We start from the raw sequence: 12,692 nt of genomic DNA, 5'->3' as shown, positions 1-12,692 counted from the left end.
AATTATTTACTTATTACTTGCTACAACACTTCCCAATTAAAAATTTTTGAGTGCTTTCCACCCATATGTATATAGTGCTACTGTTCTTTAATATAACCTAATATTATTATTATCACCATCCTATGGTAAATGGGATGTTTATCTTTTGTATGCACCTCAGATACATTCCTTTCATATTAATGCCATAACTTGATGACTGCTCTATTTCAGTTATAGCACAGCAGGGTTAAGCATGAATGGTACAAATGACAGACCGCATGTCTAACGCTAAATGACACAATCAGTCACAGAAAGAAGCTTCCCCGGTATACAACCCGATTACCACAACTACCAATCTTGGTTATAATAGCAGTTAGATGGAAACAGTTACCTAGAACGCTAGTGACAAGCGGCTCTCAGCAGTGTAGAGCACTGCAACTGAAATACACCAAATGACAAGATGTAACCCATCGTTTCCAACACTGGCATTTCCCTCTCCTTATTAATGCCCATCAGTCTTCTTAACAGAGGGAATCATGTACAGTATGTGTGCCCATCATTATTACTGAGCAATTATTTACATTTCTCTGATTTCCAAATAACAGCTAGCCACATTTACAAAATATAATATACATCTATAGCCCTGTTACCTGTCTGTGTCTAATACATTATCACAGTCCAGTAGTGATAATTCCCATGTTATATGCAATTTCTATCTCCTTCCCATTCACATTGTAAGAACTTGCTGTGTGCTAAGAGCTGTTCTTGCGGTGCCCTGTATAAGAAACTAGCCTGACACCAACCAATAATATACATATTATTCATCTGCATAGAAACCACCTCCTGTGGCATTGTAATGTACCTTATTTCTTCTTCCTCCAGTACAGAATCCCATATAACCACATGATTCATACTATATTTCCTCCAGACATCTAGCTGTTAATAGCACAATATATTAGGAATCATTATGCACATGGTTAAAGTTCCGGCACTATACTTAGCAACAGAGCAGCTCTGTGACAAATCCGGCAGTAGAGTTCATTACGCTGCCGCGCCAGTAGATACTTACCTATAAGCAAAGCTTCTTTCTCTGATTTCAGAGTCTGTCTTTGTTTCTCTGCGTCCTTCTCTTTATCATGGTTAAACACAGCAACACTGACTGTACTGCTTTCCTACAAGTGTACAAGAGAAAGGCATTATTTGGTTATTTATGGATTTTGCAAAGTTCCGCATCAGTAGCTGTAGAACACTTTATTGAAGGCAAAAGCATTTGTTTGATTCGGTGCATTTGTTCCTCTTCTGGTCACAAAGTAGGAGCTGCAATAACACCCTTCTTTATCTGAGGCAGCATATAAATCTCACTGAGATGATGTAAATAATGTCTGCTCTCAGCAGCCCCCGTTCATGGCGCTGCCAATTGAAAGTGAATGTTTTGCTATTTTAATTAGACTGAAATAGCTGCCTCATAAACATAAGGAAGAGTTATGATTGAAGAAAATGAAAGGAAATATAATTGAAATATAAAAAATGCATTTCTCTATTGGAAAGGAGTTTGCTCATTAAATTAATAATTGAACATTGCATTCAAAGTTTAAATGTAAATTGTATGCAAATAAGACATGTATTAGTGTACCCACAGAGCATAAAGTATAATACTACTGCGATAACATGAACCTGTAGGAATAATGCGTGCTTGATATACAGAGTACAGAAGTAGAGATATCAATGGCACATGTTGGTGTACTCCCTATGGATAGACTTCTTGTATGCACCAAATGGGAGCACTTCCAGTGAAACAATAAAAGCATACTGCCTGTGTTCCTCTTATTATTTTTTTTTTATACACTGTAAAAAGTAAAAAAGGATTTGATAAGCGTGATGGGCCAGAAAGGAATACTTTGCCTTATGCAGCAGAAAGCAGTTTGCATACTACTACACAGAGTCTAAAACAATAGGCTTGGCACCCAAAACAGCCAACCTTTGTGCTAAACACCCCCTCACCACCAATCATCTGCACCATTGATTACACAATATGAATTTGGCTGGGTCCTGTAGTGAGTGTGTGTCCTTAGTCTAAAGGTGGGTACACACTAGGTGACGTGCTCCATGAGAGACAACGCCTAGTGTGGCCCCCTCCTGACCTGGGCCGCCCAACGTGGGCATACATACAGTGTGATATCGCTAGCCATATTGCACAGTGTCATCATGCTGCGGCCGGGCATGCAGTTTTGGACGATGAGTCCAAATTTAGCTGTATGCACAGCCGACACAGAGGGTCGTTAACGGTCCACAGGGCCGCGCATCGGCTGTCGTCAGCAGCATACACACTGGGCAATATAGTAAACGATATCGCTCAGGATGGTAAAAATGAGCGATATCATTTACTATATTGCCTAGTGTGTACACATCTTAAGTACCATAAAGGAAAGTGAAGATGTAAGAAAACAGCTATGCAATACTTGAAGACTATATATTGTCAATGTATAATAAATAAATGAATATGCTTCTATTTCTAGAGGTTTGGCATAGATAGAATATTGGTCATATGTTGTGCTCAGTCAGGATTTGGATAAATAATTAGAATAATTATTGGGATGTCATATATGGTCCTTTACAGACCAGCACTGACTGGCTGCCAATCAGAAAGGAGGTCATTAGAACCATTTAAGTGATAGTTACATTTCTATTAACAAGGGTAGATAATACTGTTGTGGACAAATAAGGAAACTGGTGCTCATAGTAACTATACCAACACTGCACTGAACGACAGCAACCAAAACCTTTTCTAAACTGTACTGGAAAAATTTGTTCACCGTAAATGATAGCACCTTTATTATGTTCGATGACAGCAAATATCAAGCAGAACAGATTTTATAGCTGGGATCTGGAAATATCCTTTTGCTGCAGACTCTAGACGGTCTGCAGACTTTAATGCTTTGCTTTATGTTTTCCATAAAGTGTCTTTATTACTCAGCAATACCAACTGGATGTGTGCCTATACATTGCTATACACCCTCCCTGTCTTAATCTGTTTCTTGTCAGAAATTGGACTGGAAGAAGAGGTTATGGGGTACTGGGATGAGCAGCTTAGAAATGTCATTTAAATATTTTTTAGGCCATAAGCAGCTAAAATTATGATGCAATGAAATGCAGAAGTCTCAGTTCTCCTGTGTCTCCTATAAAAAAGGAGTCACAGCTGAAAAGTAATAAAATGGGATTAATAGCCGTTATGTGTAAACAAAAAATATATGAATTTATGAATTGTGAATACACGAGTTTCCAGTCACTAAAACCAAGTGTTCATGTGTTCTCCGATATAAAACAGTAATGTAACATTATTGTGTTAAACATAAAAATATTATTTCAACTGAGGAATCGTGAACAGAGATATACAGATCATGCTGTACCCAATTGGCTCAGCAGTCATTCAGAATGAATATCAATGTAAGCATGTATATTGGGTGGAACACAGCGACTATTAAACGGAATGTTCTTTAGACTCTCAGGCACAGCTACATGACTTCACATATCTCCAACTTCAATCTTTCACTTTCACCAACAAGAAAATACTTTCCCATGTCTGTGGTTCATATCCCTCATCGATTAAAAAACACATCTTTCTACATGGGACTCTGCCATCAACAATTTAGGTTCCCTTTTGCTGCCGATATAGATACAGAATGTTTAGATGATGGGGGTTAGATTTTAATGTGGGTTTGTCTACAGAATTACTTCATGAGATGCACCCCAGCAGCAATAAACTGCAGTGCAAACAACAGTATATATAGGTAGGTATCTGGAGATTTACCAGCTGAACAGCCTTTAGTTTTGCTGCCACTACAGACTAAAGGGTCCCATACACAACGATATGTCTGAGGCTGAAGTCGGATGCAGTTTCCCTTGAACTCCCCTGGGAGCTTCCCAGGAGTGATTCCATACGATTTGGTACTTTTGAGCTATTTTTGCATAAGATATATCGCATGTGATTGATGAAGCCGCTATACATTGCATGCAATATATCGTACGGCATACTATTGTACCATAAGATATATCTGATGGGCTGGACAGAGGGCTACGGGGGCTGGGAGTGTCCGGAGAATGCCAGTCAAACTTCCCTGTGATACATCGCATGCGATATATCACATGCACAAAAAACACTTTTTTCATCCAATTCCGATATATCATTAGTGCAGCACCAACGACCTAGGGGATCCTATCCGACAGCCACGGGGACGCGTATCAGATTGGATATGATCTAAAACACATACGATTGTACACAATTTCATACAATACATCAGACGGATATATCGGAATTGTATGAAATCGTGTAAAATCGTACTAGTGTATGGGGCCCTTAAATTTCCTATTTTCCAACATCTGAAAGATTTTTCATCAATGCAGATCTACTCTTGCTGGAATTTACCAATAAAAGTTTCACTTGGCGATATCGACTGCAGCTTTCTGTGCATGTGTGTGCGTGGAAGCATGGATCTGTGATGCAAGTTAGTTGTGAAAAATAAATATAGTGAACAAAAATAATAATATGTATAAAGAATACTAAAAAGAAAAAAAAAAAGAAGTATTTTTTCTTTAGGAAAATTGCTGGATTTAAATAATAAAGCATGATGCAGATTGGCCAATAATTCTTAAATAGGATTTCCTATGGGTTGCATGGAGAAGAAATTGCTGGCAAAGGCTATCGCCTGCAATACCTGGAGATAGTTAACTCTAGCAGGAAGGCTTGATGAGAGGGTGAAGCACTTAATGGGTGAATACACCCATATTTTTTTAGACTTAGGTAGATTTCTCTACATTTAATAAATATACCCCATGGACTGACAGAGAGCAGTTGTTCTAGTATGGAGCCAAGGGACTTTATAAATGCAGTATGGAGTGCAATGACTAGTGTTTCTTACGTCCACCAATAGTCACTTTCCCAACCAGCAGCTACTGTACAACTGTTACTCTGCTACCATATGCATCAATTAAGCACTTTTGCCTTATGCATCAATGTAAGCACATTTGGACAGGGCCATCTTTACTAGGAGTCATGATAATATTGCCCAGATGGATCGCCTGTAAAAAAAAAATCCTTCTCCCAAAAACACACAGGTTCAATGAAACCTGTGTGTTTTCGTGTGAAACCGGGCTGTTTCCAGGGATTCTGCTTCGCCTGCTGGAGGCAGATGAAACAAAATCCCCGATAAGCCGTCGCGTGCCGCGGCTTACCGGGTCTAATTAGCTAGCCCCTGGCGGGACAATTAGCCCCGGTAATTGGATATCCCCCTTAGCCTCCATTGTCACAAAGCCTTGTGATTTAATTAAAACCATGGGCTGCTGCAACAGGTTGGGTTTGATTTGCCGGCGGTCAGAATACCGGCTGCGGCATCCTGATGTTTGGAATCCCGACAGGGATATACTTACCTTCCCCACCTGGCCCTCTGACCCTAACCCATCCTCCCTGCAGCCTAAACCTCCCCCCCCCCCCCCCCCCCCCAGGAGCCTAACCCCCGGTGGTGGTGCCAGTCTCACCAGCCCTGGTGTGCCAATAAGGGCTGTTTAGTACGGCGACAGCGAAGATATATGAGGACACATCCATGCCCACACTCCATGGCAACTGGTGCAAGCCTGCTTTGACCTACAACAATACAAGAAGGTGTTTCTGTGTAATAATGGTCTCTCTCAATATAATCCAGTAATATGGCAATAAAGGAGGACTGAGACAAGGTTGCATTGGCTGGAGAGTCTGCCATTCTTCCATGCAACTGCAGACAGCCAGCCTCCCCTCCACTTCCACAGAAAGGTTACAGTGAGCTGCAGGTAGAAATATCAGGACAGGCCAACTGGCTGAACAGGTGAGTGAGACTGAGCGGGTGAAGGTGTCCCAAAATAAATCAGCGACAGGCTCTAATCTTAAAGTGGAAAAACTGTTTTTGTTCAGGTACTGGGGGATTTCAGCTTACTATGAATGGTTTGAAGTGACACTTTCTCAAAGTACCCTTGATATAAAGGGGCAAGCTAATTGTGTTAAGAAAAGCCACCTTTATCATCTGTAGCACAGCGGTAGATAATGCCCACTGAATAGCTTTATTGTAATCTGAAGGATGTACATTGCTTACATCTCTTTCAATCCCCTCAGGTCCAACATACACTGTATATAAAGAACACTTCATGTCTTTTGTCCTATAAAATGCAAGGTCAACTTCAATTACTTGCCGGTGTTCATTGTACTATTTCACATAAAGCACGTTGTCATCAATTTAATTAGTATACTGCTGAATTATCCTCATTATCCAATGTGGAATAATCAGTTGCACACGGCATAATAAACAATCAGCAGATTACAGTAAACTGCATGTTACACACTGTTCACTGAGGTTGCTGTTTGACTGCAGGGTCTTACATTCCTCCCATAAACATGCAGTGTAGATGCCATATAATGAGAACCTAGCACATGCAGACCGTGTATGCAGTAATCTGTAAGACTCTTGAAACGCTTTCCCAACTCCTCCTGTTACTCACTACTTTCCACTTCCCCCAAATTGCAGCTCTGTGCCCTGAGGCTCTGCAGTCTGACTTGAAAACCCAATGCTGTCAGGCCTTTCTTGAATCTTAAACCTACAGATCAATGCAGTGGATTACGCACTGAATTATCCGACAGCTGGTTAGTTCCTTTGAGCCCTGATTACTGCTTTGCAGTCTTCCGTTGCCTGTCTATACTGCACAGTCAGTCCCTGTACAGCCATTTTAATCTGCTGGCAAATACAGTAATATGCCTCTTCTGCACAGTCATATGCTGCTGTTCTCGGTCTGTTTTTATGCAAATTGCCATAAAGGCACTATGTGTATTCTTCCATGTGTTACACAGCATGATTTCTGAATGCATGTGACTATGATATCTTATTATTGCCTCTTTATATTATAGTGCCACCAATACACAAAACTGTTCATTTGGAAGCGTCAGATTGCAGTGTTCACACTAAGTCAGGCTACGCATACCTATTATAACAAGTGTGTGCTAACATATGTTTACAGACAAAGCATACAGGCATAAACATTTGTGAACAATTAAGCATGGGCTTATTACATGCGTCAAAACACTGGTGATGAAATGGGTAACTGCACCGAAATAACAAGCAGCCTCACCAGCATCTGATGGTGAGCCACAAGATTAAAGGAGAAATGTATGAAACCTTCTAAAGAATGTAGAAGTAGACAAGCAGAGAAGTTGCCCGTAGCAAAATATCACTTTATAAAACGCATCTGATAAATCAGCCAGATTGCTTGCTATAAGTAACACTTTATGGTTTGGTAAATTTTCCCCCTAACACCCATCAGGACTGACGGAAACAACACTCCTGGATGACCATTATCTATCAGGGTGCAGTTCTCAGCTGACGGAACAGATCTGCCAGTGTATGGGCAACTTACACCTTATACTGACAATAAACTACAAATGAAATTCATGTGTTTAATAAAATCTCATTAAAGTTATGCCTAGACCAGAAGCAACTTAAGCTCCCAACACAAAATATTTCTCTCTATGTTGTTCTCAAATCCTCTGCTGATTAATGTTACTTACAGCATATCCATGTAATTAATTAAAATGAAACTAGGAAATGAATGGAACCCTAATAATTGCTTCTCAGAATAACGGATATTTTTGAGCAAAGTTTATCCTGGCTTTCATGGAGACAGTTCATCTTTTTTCCTCCTAGAACAATGGAATGTGATTTATTTCCTTGTGTTTCCTAAACAGTGCCAGTTCAATGAGTAAGATGAGCAAGCCTTGTAAATGACAAACAATGCAAACAATTACAGTATCATGGGCGCTACATGAAAAATTTGTGTTGATGTGTTAAACATTCTGCAGGAGTGGAGAAAAATGCTAACAAGGTACTGATTGCTCAGGATGTGCCCGACTTCATGCCATGGTACTTACTTTGGTGAGGTAGTCATGGGTGTTGCAATCTGCACCCTCTTTGGCGCTTTTAAGCTGCACAAGAATAAAAAACACAATATTACTTTGTCTGCATATAAATACAAAAACAACTTTAAAAACAACATGCAAAAGTACAATAAGGAGTCAGCATTAGCCATAAATGACACTGCATTATAAAGAGATAAAATAACCCATGTTATACAATAGAAAGATTTCCATACACACAAGCACAAGAGTCAGGATCCATCACAGCCATCAAAGCAAGCAGGGTTTTTAGTATAGCAGTGAAGTTTAATGGCTCAACATGGACAAAACTGAACTCATTATCTTTACACCAGCCAGAGTAACACCTCCTGCCAATATCTCTATCACTTTGACAGCACCATCATCTCCCCTGTTCCCCAACTCCACTGCTTGGGCATCACTCTTGACGCTTCCCTCTCCTTTGCACCCCACATCCAAGCTCTGGCGCAATCCTGTCGGTTCCAGCTACGCAACATTGCTCGTATCAGTCCATTTCTCTCCCAGAGTGCAACTAAACTTATCCACTCACTGGTCATCTCACGGCTTGACTACTGCAACGTTCTCCTCACTGGCCTCACTTGCTCCCATCATGCTCCCCTCCAATCTGTCCTCAACTCTGCAGCTAGGCTTATCTTCCTCTCCCGCCGCTCCACATCTGCCACTCCCCTTCGACAAAATCTGCACTGGCTCCCATTCCCTTACAGAATCCTCTTCAAACTCCTCACCCTCCCATACAAGGCCATCTCTGTTTCCACTGCTCCCTACATCTCCAACCTCCTCTCCCTTCATACTCCCTCCCTCCCCCTACGGTCAGCCAGGGACCGTCGCCTCTCCTCTACCCTGGTCACTGCTCCACCCCTTCAGGGGAACGCGCTCCCCCGCTCCATTAGACTCTCCCCGACCTTGCAAAGCTTCAAACGGGCATTAAAAACCCACCTATTCATCAAAGCGTACCCTTCCGATGCATAACCTAGTCCTGAGGCTGCTCCTCCATCCCCCTGCCTCATGCCTTGACCATCTTTGCTTTGCTTACACCATGCCATCAGGCTACCTCCCGCCGTCTTGCACCTCATGTCATCTGTCGCCCCTTCCTACTAGATTGTTAGCTCCTCAGAGCAGGGCCCTCTTTCCTCTTGTTGTCAAAACCCTCTTCTCGACACATTTCACTCACAGCCCTCTCCTACTCAGCAAACATCTTTACCCGCTTTTTCCCCTGCTGGTAAAGGCTCATCTCTATCTATGGCCACCAGCTCCTAGTAGTGCGCTGATCACTCACTTATATCTAAGATGTATTATGTTTTGAGAATTGTGGTGCTCTTTGTTACCTGTACTATTTTTGTTATCTATTTACTGTAATGTTAAGTTTTGTCTCCCTGTACTGGCCTTTGTACGGCGTTGCGAAACACTTGTGGCGCCTTATAAATGAAATGTAGTAGTAATAATAATAATAACTACTCTTGGGATAGCAGCTACTACAGTGACCACCAGCTAAGGGCCCTTTAATTATGCTGCTAACTTTGCAGTTATGGTGCGCCTTAATAAGCTTTGGGATCACAAACATTCTGCATGACATTCATGCATATTGTTATCTCTATGTGGCAGACTGCATCAGTGTCTAATAATGTGTGACACATTGTGGGATTGGGAATGGAACCAGAGGGGGGATTGGGATATTTTTTAAGCCTTTGATTAATTTTCTTTTTCTCTTTTGCAACACTAGTCGATGCCAGTCAGTAGCAGAACACTATTTACAGAAGTCTACTGTATAACTGTAGAAGTGAAGATTTAGCTCTGATCCCACCTGTTTTTTTATGTTCAGTCCCAGCCTAGAATAAGTCACATTGACATCCCCGGATTTCTATGACAACCGCCAATGTGGATAACATTACCAAGCTATGGTGTAAAGCGGCATTATCCACAGCTATGCTATGCAATAGTGATTGGGTGCTCGTGAACCTGACAGGAAGCACCTGGGTATTGGTGGGATCTGCTACAGGTGCAGAGAACTGGGTGCCTCTAAACACTGTCCTGGAATAAATGAACTAGCAGTGAATCCCTTCAATACCCAGTAAGCCCGTCCAATAATTCTACCATAACACCAGAAGCTGTACAGAAATGCAGGTCACTAATGGCTGCTTTATTTTTAATGGCTGATAACGAATATAATGAGTGTAGCCCAAATATAATGGATTTCAATTGGACAGGATTTCTATCGAGCACTTTGAAGCTGCCGTCAGCAGGTTGTAAACCGAGTGACTAAAGCTCCTGTGACATAGGACACCTTCACTGATGGAAAGGAATAACCTCAATTGGGGACGATTACATACAGCAACTCAAACGTGAAAGAAGAATGGCTCCTGTGTGACATTTCCTAAAATTCAGCTTTATTAGGGATCGTTGCTCTTATTCATTCACAGCGTAAAGAATGTTTAACTAACCCACATAAAATACACAACACAGTATTTCAGAAGTGGAATTAAACACTTGCTAACATGTGAATGATCAAGAACCCTTGTCATTGTATAACAGGTACTCATGACATGGACTGCATTCTGCAGGGAAAGCAATGGGAGAATTAGGGTTGTTTCTTGAAAGCGGTGCCCAGAAAAAGATGCTAGAACCCAGCACATCATCTTTTCATAATGATTAAAATAACTGCAAGCATCTGTTCTAGCATTCCTAAAATAATAATAATCATCATCACCACAATAATATTACTAATGATGATCAACATAATAAAATAAAAAAATAATATTAAAATAAGCCACCTTTGATGATTTCAAATAAAAAAACAGCTTTCAGTGAATGCCTTGTGTGTTCCAATAGTAGCTGGCATGCCTATGCATAAAACATTTCACTTAGCAGAAAGCTATTTCTATAAGCTTCGTTGTTTCCTGCTGTATTTACGGATATTAGGATTACTTCTTTAACTTTTATTGTAGACAGGGCTTTATAAAGCAATGTAGTGAGTGATGTAAGTTATTACTGCATATGTTCAGTTGTATGCTAAAGTGTGACAGCCATTGATTTATAGACAACCTAGAGTCCCTGTGTGATATTTATATTTGGTCTGTACTATACTTCATGGCTAAGCATTGATGTTGTATAGAACAGACAATACAGCTCACAGTGGGCTTTCAAAATTCAACAACAAATTAAACAACAAAACAGTTCAAGAAAAAGAAAGATGGGGAAAAAAAGTAAATAATTGCAGCACGCTTAATAATGTCACCCACACAAATGCTTCCGCACAGTCCCTATGAGGAGTGCTGCTATGCGTGATCATGGGGAGGAGCAGGCTACGTGCAGCATGGGGAAAGGCAGGGGCAGTTTGTCATTTTGAGTATGTTAAAAAGAGCTCTCCAAACGTCTAAACAAAACAAAACAAAACAAAACAAAACAAAACATGAAACCACAGTTCCAAGTGTTTTGGAGAACTAATAATAACAAAAGAATCTAATTCTTGCCTATTTCCTACTTACCTTGATTCCAGGAGAGGAAGAGGAGGTGGGTGTGACTTAGTGGTAACACAACATACATTAAGTGGAATGAGGAATGAGATGTTTCAGATGGAATGTCTGCACCCACTACGGAGTGGTATGCAGTTGTTAGGTCGACCACACTAAGGTCAAGAGTCAATAGGTCAACATGCATTAGGCTGACCCGGTTTAAAGGTCGACATTGACTAAAGGTCACCACAGAAAAAGGATGACGAGTTTTTTTACAATTTTTTTTTACATTTTTACTTTTTCATACTTTACCATCCACGTGGACTACGATTGGGAATAACCTATACCAAGTGCAGAGCCATGCAAGGGGATGCAGTGCCCTAATTGTGGTTCCCGGTAGTTTTACGGCACAAAACGACACTAAAAAAAGTTTAAAAACCCACGTCGTCCTTTTTCTGTGTGGACCTATACACTGTTGACCCAATGACCCAGACCCCTATGGAGGCTGGGTGTGAATAATGTTCACAGCAGATGGAAAAACAATGAGTAGGCTGGCTTTCCACATGCAGATGCATGAATAATCCGCATACATTGTTGGTTACTAGCATTGGCATAAGGTAGTAGGCAGGCTGCAACAGTCACACAAAAACAGCCGCATTGCACTGGCACAGTGCGAGCCACCCACCATACAGACAGATCAGCACCCTTCTGAAACAACTGCCTCTTTCATCCTAATTCTTAAGCAGTATAGACAGTCCAAGAGTATGGGTATATACTATTAATGCCCACCAATGAGGAATATAGTATGCTAGATCTATGAACCTGGTAACTTCAGCACGTTCGAGCCCTGCTATACTTACCCTGTGTCAGGACCAGCATGACAGGTTTCTCCTGGCATGCTCCCACTTCCAATGTGCATGTCCATCTCAGGACATGCTTTGTAGAATTAGTAAATAGATATTTGGGTGATGAATGTTCTGCACATCAGTGTCATTTAAACTTCAAATCTTGAAGCAGAGACATCTATATAATAATCGAGGTGGGCCTGTCCCATCTCATTCATGCACAATGTCACATCGATGGAGATGGGACAAATTGGGATATGTTCCAAAAAGGTTTGAGCAGAAACCAATATCCCCTGGATCATTAGCAATTGAGGTACTGAATATAATGTACCCCTCTTTGTATAATGTGTAGGAGAGGGATGTAGTTATGTGTCCCGACCGCCGGTCACTATACCAACGCCAGATCCCCGATTTTAAGAATAACCATGGCTGAGCACAGATGATCAAAACAAA

At 41.0% G+C, this 12,692-nt stretch overlaps 1 protein-coding gene across 6 annotated transcripts in view; it reads right to left on the bottom strand.

The window, feature by feature from the left end:
• ENOX1 (ecto-NOX disulfide-thiol exchanger 1) overlaps window positions 1-12,692 on the bottom strand; it is a 1,047,374-nt gene that overhangs the window by 12,166 nt on the left and 1,022,516 nt on the right. For all 6 annotated transcript variants that reach the window (XM_063952856.1, XM_063952852.1, XM_063952853.1 and 3 more), the window contains 2 exons: window positions 7,922-7,975; window positions 1,049-1,151 (listed from right to left, as the gene is read on the bottom strand). In XM_063952856.1, coding sequence (XP_063808926.1) covers window positions 1,049-1,151; window positions 7,922-7,975 — 157 coding nt within the window. The remainder of the gene's footprint in view (window positions 1-1,048; window positions 1,152-7,921; window positions 7,976-12,692) is intronic.

This window comes from Pseudophryne corroboree, chromosome 2 (assembly GCF_028390025.1).
Source record: "Pseudophryne corroboree isolate aPseCor3 chromosome 2, aPseCor3.hap2, whole genome shotgun sequence".
Lineage (NCBI taxonomy): Eukaryota > Metazoa > Chordata > Amphibia > Anura > Myobatrachidae > Pseudophryne > Pseudophryne corroboree.
The sequence above is the reverse complement of the archived record's forward strand: the minus strand, read 5'-3'. Positions and strand labels throughout refer to the sequence as shown.